Source organism: Cyprinodon variegatus, unplaced genomic scaffold (assembly GCF_000732505.1).
Source record: "Cyprinodon variegatus isolate N-32 unplaced genomic scaffold, C_variegatus-1.0 Scaffold913, whole genome shotgun sequence".
Lineage (NCBI taxonomy): Eukaryota > Metazoa > Chordata > Actinopteri > Cyprinodontiformes > Cyprinodontidae > Cyprinodon > Cyprinodon variegatus.
In genome coordinates, this window is record NW_015151366.1 from 119,326 (window position 1) to 133,543 (window position 14,218).

Here is a 14,218-nt window from a genome sequence, read left to right on the forward strand (position 1 = left end):
GGATGGATGGATGGATGGATGGATGGATGGATGGATGGATGGATGGATGGGCTAAACAGTAAACTTTCCATGCTATCATTTAGAATATTACAATTTTTATTCTTAGAACTTATCAGACAAAGGTATATCTTAAGTAAGTTATTAAGTAAATACTATTTCATCATTCTAATTGTTTAAACTAATGTACACGTCCTAAAAATCCTAGTTGACTGTATTAGCCCAACTTTACTAAGTGCAACTGGTTTCAATGTGTTTTTAAAGTAATGATAACTAATTGGATCTTACAATGTATAGCACTTCCATACAAAAATAAAACAACAAAAGCACTATACTGAGGTGAATATAAAAGAAAATATTCATCACCAACTATGGAAGCCTAGGAGGCATCAGACTTATTCAGTGGGCCCCCAGTGTTTCTTTATACTGAAAAATGTTGCAGGAAATTATATTGTACAATATATTTTAACAGACCAAATCTTTAGTCTAGAGATCAAATGTCCCCACATAAAAAGAGTAAAATGTACTCAAAATATCCGTTTCAATCCTAGAGTGAGCAGAAACAACTGTAGAAAAATTGCTCAGCCATTTTTCCTGTGTGATCTGAGCATATCCCATTATGAGGGGAACACACGACTCCCATCGTGCAGCCCCTGCTCTCTACTGGTCGAGAATGATGTCTCAGCAATCGATTCCCACAGTCCGAAAGCTAAGCTGCAGAGAAGGAAGAAATGTGTTTTAGCTCATTTTAGTGCTGATGTATTTACCATGCCATCAACAGCTTGTTTTTAATGTCTTCCCTTGATGATGAGTGCCTGTATTGATGAGCCCTCCTGGGCTGCACTTGTTAATCTGATCTGTAACATAATCGAGGGGTGTTTACATAAAAGGGAACCAAGTATGGACATATTGATGCAACTGAAGATGCAGACATTGGCTGTGAAGCACCACCCCGGCAGTGATTATATTCAACTAGTCTTCATCAGCACTGGAACATCCATAATCAATGCTCCACGCCATGCCAGTGATTACCTCACTCAGAAGGAAGCACTAGTCTCTCTCTTCTCGTCTTGATTGGAATCCTTGTAGGCTTGTTTATCTAGGGTAAGAGGCTCTGCACATGACCTGCTGGAGCCACTCAAAACTGGAGAGAGATTACAGAGGCCATGCTTGAAATAATGGTCCTATTTCTTCTCCTCTCTTCTGGGAGTCCCTCGAGTGTTTTGAGACTAAGTATGTAATGTCTGCTTCCTTCTTCAACTTCAAACCTTATAGATCGATGACATTTTAACCTTCCCAATATACAGTCAGAACAGAGAAGACATTTTTCCCTTTTAATGAGAGAAGAAAAATGATTTATTCATGTAGGTCAAAATTCAATACTATCATAGTTAAACTGCAAAGGTATTCATGCTCCTCAAACTTTTTTCTAATGTAGATGGCATTTTTTACATACAAAATAAACAGTGATCTGTCATAATCTTGGCGCTGACGACTGGCCTGATTATTTATTTAATTCACCTGCCTAGCTCTGCCCAGTTCTCATTACAGTTCATCTGATCCACCTGCCTCAGCCTCTATTTAACCTGCTTGCCCCCAGTCATCAGTACCAGATTGTTCAAGCTTTTAGCTAGAGTTCTCTAATGTACCTCAGTGTTTCTGATTCCCTGATCCTGATCCGTTCTGCCTTTGGACCTCTGAGCCTGCCTGTCCCCGTTCTAATCTGTTTGCCTGACCTGTCCTTGGACTCCTGTTGGATTCTGCCTGTTTACCAAACCTGGAACTGATTTCTGACATCGTCCTGGATTTACCTTCTGTATCTCTTCGGATGTTTGATCTCCTGGCTCTGATTCCTGAGCACATCGTCTACACCGAATTTGGCTTCACCCTCTGGATTATTATGCGTTCCTTCGTCTGCTCGGTTCTGATCTCCTGCCTGTCCCCCAAACTCCAGGGCTTCAGCATCTGGGACAGTGTCTGGTTGGCAGCCAACCATCTAGAACCGACCTCGTCCTCTGGGCACAGTTTGAACTTTAAGACCAGGTTAGTGACTCACATTATCATCCTCCACCAGATAGACGTGGTCACTAACCTTTGTTCTCCCTCTGCAGAGGTTTCTGCCTCAGAAGCTGATGCTTTTCTCCTTGTAGTTCCATCTCTAATAAACATTTTGTTAAACCTACTGTAACTTACTCTACGTCTCGAACACCGGGTTATACCTGACATGATCTGCAGTTGTTTTCATCCTTGGTTTAGTTTGGTACCTCTCAGTCAGATCTTTGGCAACCAATTGCCTTCAGTATTCCTACTTGGTGAACATGTATTATAAAAAAACATCAAGGTAATGATGATGGTTAAAGGAAGAAGTTGGCAATGTTAATACTGGGGAGGAAATTAGAGAAAAAGAAAAAACATAATACTTAACCACAAATCAAACGCTTAAAATCTCATGGAGATTTTTTAAATGTCCTGATCTGTGTTACAAGTGAAAATAACACTTACATGTAGAAACCTATTCTAAACTTGAAGGGCAGTATGTGTTGTACAAAAAAACAACTTAGTGAATGTGCTCTGCCTGAAAGAGATGGCCTTGGCTGTGTTTCTTAGAAATAAAAAAGGATACATGAGGACAATGAAAACACATCTGAATAGTTCTGATGAAAATATCAAAATTTTAACATGTTGTAAATATGCTTGATTACTCCCCAAAATGTACATGTTATGAATGAATATTTTACTGATGTAGCCATTGCTGTTTCCAAGCCTCTTTATCTTGATTATCAGAAGTATAACAAAAAACAGTTCAGTCATGCTGCTGACGTTTTTGGATGATTTTGTCAGATGAAGAAGGGACTAGTGAATCATCTGCTGTGTGACCAGGACTGAATATTGCATCATGTGTTTGTGAGTCTCTGAAAAGACCACTTCTCTTCTAGAGTGCTCAGAAGAGATGAAACACACCAGCACTTTTTGAAAGTTTTTCCGACGCTAACAGCTAAGTGGTATTTGTGCCAGTCTCTTTAAAAAAAAAAAAAAATACAGCTTAAAAGTATTGTTTATTCTAAAGGTTATGTTTGGGGGGAAAAAAGTATGGAAAAAAAAAACTTTATGAAACTTTTCAGCCCAAGTTATCTTTAGTGTATAAAATAGTAACACAATATAAAATTAGAAAATAATAAAAAAAGAATTGACAAGCTACTGTGTTCATGTTTACATCACATGGTCTCATCAGTCAATTGAAAAAGAGGAAATAGTGGACAACTAGAATTAATGAGAACTTCAGAGCCTTCCTCAGGGACCTCACTGCAAAAACGATCTTGAACTAAGTAAAAATGTCTTAAATTAATTCACCCTTAATTTGAGTAGGTAAATTAGATAGTTTGCCAATGGAATTAGTAATTTTACTCTTAAAATAAGATAATTAGATAATATGCACTTAAAATAAGACAATGCAATTGTGTTTTCTTATTTTAATTGTAAATTGTCTTGTTCCATTGGCAAAATGTCTTTTACCACGTCAATTCAAGAACAAATGCACTTATTTTAAGAAAAAATGACTTATCTAGATTTAGATTTTTTGCAGTGCTTTTGAGGTCCCACTTTACAAACATGCAAGTCATGTTAATACTTAAGAAAACATTCTTACCTTGAAAATAATATTAAAGGAATCAACAAATAATAGCTCTTTTTTAGTTGATGTAAATGTTTATCTTCTGGTAAACAGCTGAAGCCCATTTGGTCATCATGTTCACATTCAACATCAGAAATGTTTTTAACTAAATGTAAAATAACAATACTTGTCCTTGTAAATAAGGCTTCACATTGTGGAAATAGTGATATTCACGACATTATTTTTTCCTCTCTTCACTTTTCCCTTTAGCTGTTTGAAAACTCCACCTAAAACAGTATCAGCTCTCGAAAATATATCATTAAATTTATTTATAGAACAAGATCAATAACCATCCTGTGTCATTAATTTCAGCTTGTTTCATTATCTTAGGTAAGGAAAGCTTTGCATCTTTATAGAAATCAAATGCAAAAAATTACTTAAAATGTATTTAGAATGAGAACATGTCTTTTCAAAATACCATTTATAAATACCATTTATTCACACTGCATCTTAAATACAGTGTGATTATATGCACAAACATGTCACCAATTTGTTTTTTGTCTCTCTAAATTATTTTTAAACAGTTCAGTCATCAGTGAAGGCTGAAAAGAAAGGAGTATCATCAAAAATAAAACATATAATCTCGGTTATATGTTTGGTCCGGGATAATGCATTCACACTCACATTAATCCACTAAAGGCCTTTTTTCTTTGAGGAAGCGTTCATGAAAGGTCAGTCGAACCTTCTAATAAAAGTTACACTTACTCGCCACATAGGGGCGCCAATGAGCTCCTAAGCGCTGGAGTAAACTATTTCAAATTAGGTTGGACATTGTCAAATATATTGTAGAAATGGGAAGGTACCTTTTTATGACCTTGTTTTCAAACGTATCCAAAATATTTTTAGCTTTTTTAATATACCAATAAATATACCAGAGTGAAACAACTCTGAAAAGTATTACAATCCTGTGATGACTTGATTAATTCGAGAAATGCTGTTATTTTTTTCACATTGGCAGGTATAGTATAGTATAAATATTTTTCATTATATTAAAAACACTTTGTGATCCTAAAGATGTATCAGAACAATCTTTAATAATTCCAGAAATGCGTCTTTATTCTATCAAAATGAATGATTTTGATCTAATTCTCTCTCTCTCTCATACAGTCCAGCACATACACAAGCATTCAAGCACTTTGTGACATTAAATCCATTCTCATCTGCTCCCCTCCTCCCCCTTATCTCTCTCTCTCTCTCACTTTCCCTGCAGGTCTTTTCAGCATATAACGTCGCGCTCTTTCCCCTCAGCGCACACAGACCCTAGACTTAGGAATGCCTCAAAACAGGGTGCGTCTTTAGGAGGAAATCAGGGAAAAAAATAAATAAATAAATCACAGTTTTTATTCATATTTCTCCTTTTTTTTAATCATTATTTTATTCAGACCTTGGGTAGGTGCGTCGGAGCATGGCACAGAAGTTTCCTTATTTTACCACTCCGGACATGTTCCAGAATACAGGGAGAAGGTGAATGAACAGCTTTTTATTGGACGGCTTTAAAATACCACGGTTCATATTAAAAGTTAAAAGTTAGAGGCATGGATCTCGATTTTACGAATGAGACATACATGGACTCAGAGTGCGTCCGAGCGCTTCAGGACCTGATGCAGAGCGGCGCGCTCAATGGAAGCTTGGAAGCGTCTAACATCTCTTGTGGCAACACTTCTACACTGCTTATACCTGAACGTGTCGGCCAAGGTAAGAATGTAATGAAACAAAATCCGTTTTTCAAAGATAAATAAAACGCACTTGTGTTCTGTTCATGTCTATCCTAAATAAGAGAGACATTTATTTACTATGCCCCCAGCATTAAGGCAACAAACCTGTTAAAAACTAAAACAATTATTGTAGATAGCTGTTTAAACTATGATTTATAGTAGAAGGTTGGCATTTTAGTTTCAAAGTCACAACATTCCTCTAATATTCAGAGGATATGGTGTTCAGAACATAGAAAAAGCGGAGCTTTTGTAATAATAGAAACAGACTTATTAAAAACATAGCATCTGGCTTGTGCCACATGGTCTTTATAGTCCTAGTTTTATGTGTTTCAGATGTTTTTTTTTGTATTATTCTGATATGAGGAATGATTTATAGTTTCAGTGAAATAGAGATCTAGCAGAACAGTGGGTAATCATAAAGCAATAAGCTACTGTGCAGGAGGTAATCAGGTCTACAGCCAAATGTATGTTTTTAAAAAAGACTAATTTCTTTTCATATTTATGATTATGTACTTCTTTTTATTGGGTGACAATGAGTTGTTATGACCTAAATATTTATTCAAATTTGTAAAAACAAATTCACGTTTTTTTTTTCATGTTTAACCAATATTTCAATTGAACTTTAAGAAACTTAGACTTTTTAAAATCAATAGCTTCAGAATTTAAATCTGGGAGCACAAGTATGGTTATTGAATCTTTTTCTGTTTACCTGGTGTTCTAAATATGGGTAGTGTTTTAGTAGAAATGTTTCAACCTTTCATTGAAATATGGTGTTTAATAGAAACAGAAGATAAAAAAAGAAATGCAAAATGTTATACAAGTCATACAACTTTTATGAAACAAAGAAATATAATACATCTTCTAGTCATTGCTAGTATTGGCCACTGAGAGAATTCATTGAGTATAATGGGTTTTGCTTTTTGGTCACGATTCTCCAATTCTTATCTTTTTAGATTTTTAATAGACTCCTTATTTTACTCATGCAATTTTTTTCTTATTTCTCTCTTTTTTATTTTATTTTATTTTATTTTATTTTTTACCAGCAGGGGTGTACCTGATTCCAAGTTTTAGCCACTTCTGATTTCACATGCACATTAAACAGCTAAATTTGGAGTACCATATGGGTCCATCGTAATGAGAGATGGTTATTCAGAAACTCCATGGATTAAGTCATGCAGGAGCAGAGGGTAATTACTAGGTCATGGCTCATTATGGAGCATAAACCCATTCAATGCATGCAAAAAAAAAAAAAAACAGGACCATGATTTTTCTTTATGGAGACCAGCAGAATAAGTAAAAATCTTCAATTTACAATGAATATTCTTCAGTGGTGTTGAACATTTTAATGACTAATAACTCACATTTCACCAATTTACTTCAGCAATTCGTTTTATTAATAATTTCTGGTTGAAATGCTGTTTTATATTTTATAAAAAGAAAAACGGTTGTTTTTCCATTAAGCTTTTTATGATTTTGTTTTTAATTTTATACAATTGAATAAATGATAAACATTTGGGTTTATGTTTTTGTAACATCTTATATTTAAAACGTTTGCATAACATATTAAGTCAAATCAATAGCAACCCATCCAGTATTTCCTGGTTCATTTTCTTTAAATGCCTGAATCTATATAGAGCTCTTTTCTCCACGGCTGTGTTAAAAGATTGAATTTATTCTCATATTGATTCCTTAGGACCAATTCATTAACAAGAGATACATACTGTAGCAAAATGCATTTTTCATTGTCCTCACAGTGGCTATTAACTTACATTGCTTTATTAATTTGTTGTTAAATATTTATATGATACCAATATCATTGTGTTAAACAACTGCAAGGTCATTATGTGTCCATTTATCATCTCCCGCTTATCCATCAAGGTGGAACTGGTGCCTTTCTCCAACAGTCTATGGCCGAAAGGCAGGGTACACCCTGGACAGATCGCTGTTCCATCACCGGGCCTACAGTACACAGTCATGCAATTCACAAAAAATATTTTTGATACTAGAAATGCATTTTAATACTTTAGACCGTGTTGGATTGGGTTCAAAAGAATTTATTCTTAATCTTGAGTACAGATTCTTGAAATAAGAATAAATACCCAGCCCTGCTTCCAAATACAACCTCTGTTAGCCTGAACTTTATTCACTGTTGTTGTACTGTAACCACATGTACATTTCCGGCTAGTTTTCCTGCTGAGGATGCTCTATCAAAGGATGAAATACTAAGATGAGGTTACAATGACCCAGGAGGATTGTGCAAAAAAGTATAGTGAAGGGCACTGGTTTCTAGAATAAAACACATTTAAAAAGGGAGATAAGACTCCAGTGTTGATAATAATATCATGTGCAGTCTTAAATGCTCAAATAGACAGCTGATATTCCAGAAGCTGTAAGTGGAAAATCTTAACAATTAACAATTATGTCAAAAACATTTCCCCTCACCCATGCTACATCTATCTTTAAATATTATTAGTAGTGTAGACATATGAAAATACAGATTAACAACTTGTAAAAAAGAAAATAAATGTGACAGTTACAAATAATGAACTAAGATTATTTGAAAACATACCCTATCAAAACCATCTCCTATTACATGAAGCTGATAACCAAGTAGATATATAAAAATTGTTTTTGTACAAAAAGGTGTATATTTGTAATCTTCTCACATTCTTTTCTTCATTTTTTTGTACAAAATAAAAAAATGAAGATTATTGGTTTGATTACAGCTTTCCCTAGTCACATGCCCATGTGCTCCATGGTAAGGTAGCTAAACCCAAGCTGCCTACCGATCTGCATACACTTGTTTACTGTATGAATGTTTGCAGGTTAGTGAGTGTGATGAATGTGGCTACAGTAGAAAGCACTTTGAAAGGTGGCTGTGATTAGAAGAGTGCTATACTTAATCCCATTTGATAGTTAGACAGACAGACAGACAGAGCGAATTGGAGAAATCCTGCAAATTTCACACAGAATGTTGATTACTTGTGTGACTTGCAGTTTTCACTTGAGTTCTAAGGGTAAGATGTGTGTGGAAGAATTATTTGGACGAACTCTAGTATTTGATCCTCCTGCAGACTGTAAATTTAGATTCAGTGTTTTAAATACAATAAAGGATGTTGTGCAGCCTCCACAGCATGTTACTATGTGCTTCAGATTCTGCTTAATCAATGTGTGTCTCAGACAAACACTGGAGGACCATCCAGTATTTCTGCTCACGCTGCATCCACAAACCATGTGCCTTAAAAAAACCACACATTTTTCCTTTGTTCTTAAAACTACCCTTTATAGAGTCACACATGACTCTCTTCCTCCACCCCTCACACCTACCCATGTCACTTAGCCTGTTGAGGGCTGATGTGTTAACCACACATTTCTTTCAAATACAAAAGGTACCAACATGTTGTTTTGTTCACTGACCGATGTGACCACAATCTCTGCAGACTATGTGCTGCAGTCTGTCAGTCAATGGAAAGTGGTTTTGTTCTTTGCATCAATCAACTGTTCTGGGCTGCTGATGGTTGAGTGGCAAGGCGTAGATGGCATTTACCATGCTGGATTAGCTCCCCACTGTGACATTTACCAACACCTTGGATATACAGGAGCACTGCCAGGTTTTCTCTGATAGATGCTATAGGACACAAAGGTGGCTGGTTTAGAAAAATAAGTAAATTCTGGATATTCTTAAGTAGATGGAAGTCTTGTATTGCACATCAAAAAAGGGAAAGAGATTATACCAACATAACAACTGTCTTTTTCATGGTGGCTGACTTCTTACTCGAATCATTAATAAATCTGTCCCAACTTAGCATTTCTGCCTTGCCTCTATTGTGCATGACGAGGCATGACATAAAATGAATAATGTTCCAGTTTGTCTTTTAATCCATCTGACCACGTAGAAAAGACGTGAGGGTAAAAGTTTAGAAGTCATATGGAATTTGTTGAAGTGAAATACGCAGAATTACCTTAAGACTCAGTTATCAGAATACAGATAAATGAGTTTGTCTAACATCAATGGCATTTGTTTAATCTTCTCCATGAAAATACAATGATCCTTTTTGTGATTTGATTTATAATACTGTAAAAACTTTAATATCTAAAGGGTAGAGGTAAACAATGTGGTGGCTAAACATATGCAGCACCCCTCGGCTCTTTATGTTCTTCTCTGTATTTGCATCCTTACCCATTTGAGCATTCATGCAGTACAGTAGAGCTGGAGTGATAGAGCTATGGAGAGAACCTGGTCTTAATGGACCCCCAAAACTATATTTCATTCCCCTTAAACTGCAAATGTTCTGAAGATCCCCTTTCTTTGGCTATGAAGAGACTGAAGAGAGAATATAAACAGCAGAGGAATATGTACAGTGGGTTGCACACCAGGCTAAAGGCTTATTCATACAAAGGCCTGCTCGGTCTCTTCCTGTATGAGGTCATTGACCAAAAAAAGTCTACGAGTTTCAACCAAGGCTTGCCTCACATAAGATGGACATTTACGGGGCAAGCTACGTAAAGAGGCTTATTTGGAAAAACAAACATTCCAGATCCTGCAGAGGAGCTGGTGGGCCACAATTTGTTCTGGAATGTCTGTACTAAAGCTGCATAGAAGATTAAAGGTGGAGGTTTGTCACTGTACAGTCACAGATCACAAAAACTGTCTGAACCTCTTGCCTCCCTGTTTCAAGTGTATGGCTATTAAGTTTAGGCTATTTAAACTGTGTTGTAAATGGCCTGTACTTATATAGGGCTTTTTCAAGTCAGGAGACTTGACCAAAGCACTTTACACTACATTCAGTCATTCACCCATTCACGCACACACACACGAATGGCGGCAAGCTACATTGTAGCAACAGCTGCCCTGGGGCTCACTGACAGAAGCGGGGCTGCCGTACACTGGTGCCACCGGGCCCTCTGACCACCATCAGTAGACAATGCAGCTGAAGTGTCTTGCCCAAGGACACAACGACACTGAAAGACGGAGCCAGGGCTTGAACCGTCAGTCCTTCGATTTCAGGGCAAACTCTTACATCCGACGCCACTGTTGCCATAAACAGACCATGATAAGCTATAATAATAGCTCCCAGCATGTACTACCACTGCCATAAGGATGCCTTGCAGCTCTGACATTAGCCCAGAGCTTTAAAAGGGGAGGGGGGCTCTATACCCTTCTTACTTAGCTTGCCCACTGCTTTGAAGACAACTATAGAAGAAGCTCAAGGTGTTTGGAAACAGGTGCAAAGAACCCTAGTGTGCTGCATCCTTGCTAGCTGAAGCTGCATGGTTTTCACTTACTCATTATTCCTTCAAAGAAGAAGCTGTTTTAGGCTTGGACAGACCGTCTGGAGAGTTAAGAAATTGCTCCTGATCAAAGACGCTTTGCTTAATCCTAAGCGAGCAGAGGAGATCCATGAGGCTTATTGGAGAAGTAATATTCCTCTGCTTCCCTGAGCTGAATTAACTGCAGAATCTGGTTGTTAAAAGGGAAAAAATGACTGGTAACCAATGACCATTTTCTTTAATTGAGGGTGTAGCCACTCCACAGGCATTGCTGAGAACGGCAACAGCCTCCCTTCGACAAAAGAAATTTAAAAGACCTCAGGACCGGACAGCATCCCCCCCGAAGGCTGCTGAGGACCCGTGCAGATGAGCTCTGCACAGGTCCTCAGCTACATCTACAACTTGAGCCTCAGCCTCGGGATGGTACCCAATCTCTGGAAGACCTCCTGTGTGGTACCGGTACCCAAAGCGCTGCACACCAAGGCACCGGCCCACTTTAGAACAGTCCACCTGACCTCCCACCTGATGAAGACCATGGAGCACCTAATCCTAGCACACCTACACTCCTGCAGTTTGCTTAGCCGCCCAACATCGGAGTGGAGGATGCCTTCATCTACCTTCTGCAGCAGGCACTCACCCACCTGGAGACCACTGGGAGCGCTGTGAGGGTCAGGTTCTTTGACTTTTCCAGTGCTTTCAACACCATCAGACCGGTGCTGCTGAAGGGGAAGCTGGATGATGCTGTAGTGGACAAACATCTTGCTGCCTGGACCACCAACTATCTCATCGACTGCCCTCAGCACATGTGGCTGCACGGCTGTCAGTCAGAGGTGGCAGTCTGCAGCACAGGGGCCCCCCAGGGCACCGTTCTGTCCCTGTTTCTTTTCACCCTCTAGACTTCGGACTTCACGTACAACACGGACAGCTGCCATCTCCAGAAGTTTTCAGATGACGCGGCCATTGTGGGCTTTGTTTCTGAGGGGAACAGGCTGGATTACCGGTCGGTCATCATGAACTTTGTGGACTGGTGTGAGAAGAACGACCTGTGTCTTAACACCAGTAAGACCAAGGGGATAATGATTGACTTCAGAAGAAGAAGATGGAAAACTGTGGAGAGTTTCAAATACCTGGGTGTTCATGTCAATAACAAACTGGACTGGACTCATAACACCAACGCCCTGTACAAGAAGGGCCAGAGCAGCCTCCACCCCCTGAGGAGGCTGAGGTCCTTTGGACTGAGCAGGCCCCTTCTTTTGACTATTGAGCCAAAGGAACAAGTGAATTTCTCCACTGTGAGATGAATAAAGTCTATCTTATCTTATCTTATATCATCTTATCTTATAAGTGGAAACATCAGTCTATTTCTAATTCACTACCTGGGCAGGTGATAATCAGAAGTAGACTTAAATACTGATCATTGCTCTAAAATGAGACTTGCTTTGAAATTCCATGCTGAATTCTTTTTATTCTGAATTGCTGATTTAAATTTAGTTCAATTCAGATTATTTATAAATCGCCAATTCGCAACAAATTAAATTTCAAGGCATGTAAAAAGGACAGTTAAATACGATCAAAGTTTTATATCTAAGGAATCCCAGATGCATTGAAAGTTGATCTAAAAGTTGAAATTAAGGGCCTATTGGATGATACAAAATTACAAACAGAAGTAGTTTTGGTGCTTTCCAATGAAATGAAATGTCTTTTATGGAGGGAAGAGGAGCCCCGATGATCTTCTCTGAAGTTCTCACTTCTCTTCTTACCTTCTTCCAGTCTGCTATGCTGCAACCCCCACACCATACAGTGAGACTCTCACCTCTCTATGAAAAAAGAAAAACTCTGAAACTCTCGAAGTCAAATTGGAAGGAGTCAAAGGGAAATTGTTAAATTTTTTGTGTAACACAGAGACAGAAGTGAAAAAAATCTGCAAAGATCTGCCCGCGCTGCATAGTCGGAGCATCTCTATATGCAGTCATTGTGACATGGAAAAAAATTGGATTGGATATTAGAAAAATATATTCAACTGGTGTTTTCAGGCCAGTAACCTTTCATTTTACAGTGGATAACTATTTTCCATGTTTTAGTTTCACAACCCAGGTTTGAATGTTTGCAAATATTTTGTCAGCACTATGCTAATAAATCAGGGAACCCAAAATCCTTTTTTCTACCTAGCTCTCAAGATGCTGCTCAAAACGCTTATAAAAAATGTATGAGCTTTTGTCATTTTTTAACACTTTGTGGTATTTTTGTCCCTGTACCTTTTCATACAAATCAAAATTATTGACTATTTTATGTGTGTAAAACTTATTATGAATTTCTATGCCTTATTGTTTTTGAGCTGAAAGCCACATTCTGGCACATCTTAAAGTGAATGATCTGTGACAGTGAATCAAAACAATGAGCTGCAGGAACAGTAAAATCAGGCAGAAATAGAGTAAGGGCTTTTTAGATGCCTTTAGTTAGGTAACATCTTACATTTTATAAGGGATAATTAAAAGAAAAAAAAAATCCCTTGTACTCAGTGCCCTTCATAACATTCTGTAAAATGTTGTCATGTTTTAGACACATATTAAAGCAAGTATTTGTATACATTAAAGGTATAGTGGAGGATTTTAGCGAATTATTGAATAGACCTGACCTCTCTACTTAAAAAAAATGCACATGCACAACACTGTACCCACTCCCGAGAAGGAACGCCTATTAAATGCATGAGAGAGCATGCACAAGTTCATTTCTGCTTGAGGAGGTGCTGGAATGCACTAATAAGATGGTTGCCTGGATGGATCTCATCTAACCCATACTTATATATAAAGTGTCCCCGCAACTAAGACTACTGGTACATAAAAAAAAATCATGACATGCTTGTATGTGCGCGTTGCAATGCAAATTTGGACATGTTTGCGGGGGGAAATTATGATCTGTGGCTACCGTATAACTACTAACGATGCAAATTACAAAATAAGTAAACTTATCCTCCCTCGAAAGTTACAATATGGAGGTAGTAGTGGATTTCTCCAAATAGCATGCCAAACTTTAGCCGTCGAGTAGTAACTTTGCAACTGAGGCATCAGTGGGAAGCCCAAACTGTTCTTTAAGTGTACGCCATCATGTGAAAGAATCTCTTGTTTCTCTCTTCTGAGGCCTTTCTCTTCTTCTCATATACGTTGTAGACGACCCTCAGCCATTTTCAAAGAACCGCGGTAAGAAAGGTGAGCTTCAATGACTGTCTAAAACCATAGCCTACCATAGATATATGCCTGAAAGTGTGAATGCGTAGCAAAAGATAGCTAATTGGGGGCAAGCACGTAGGATGGCCTTGCGTAAAAATATCACCAGAATGATTAACTGTTAGGAGGACCACTTACTTAGATGATCCACCCGGAAAAAGCAAATCCTCCACTATACCTTAAAAGTCTATACCAATATATATTGTCCTAGGGCTGGGCGATAATTCAATAACAATATATATCGATTGATAGACATGTGGCGCAATAGAAAAAAACAGAGTCGATAAAAGTTCGATAAAGAAACGCAGTTTTCCTTCCTTCTCATTGTAGCCTATCATGTA

The 14,218-nt window shown here is 37.9% G+C and overlaps 1 protein-coding gene across 4 annotated transcripts in view; it reads left to right on the plus strand.

Annotated features, from left to right (window-relative positions):
- The first annotated feature begins 4,997 nt into the window (after positions 1-4,997).
- Positions 4,998-14,218, plus strand: part of LOC107099853 (cholecystokinin receptor-like) — a 51,661-nt gene continuing 42,440 nt past the window's right edge. For all 4 annotated transcript variants that reach the window (XR_001481980.1, XR_001481981.1, XM_015398128.1 and 1 more), the window contains exon 1: positions 4,998-5,362. Coding sequence is in view for 2 of the 4 variants with exons in the window: in XM_015398128.1 (XP_015253614.1) it covers positions 5,203-5,362 (160 nt within the window). In the remaining 2 variants the exon portion in view is untranslated. The remainder of the gene's footprint in view (positions 5,363-14,218) is intronic.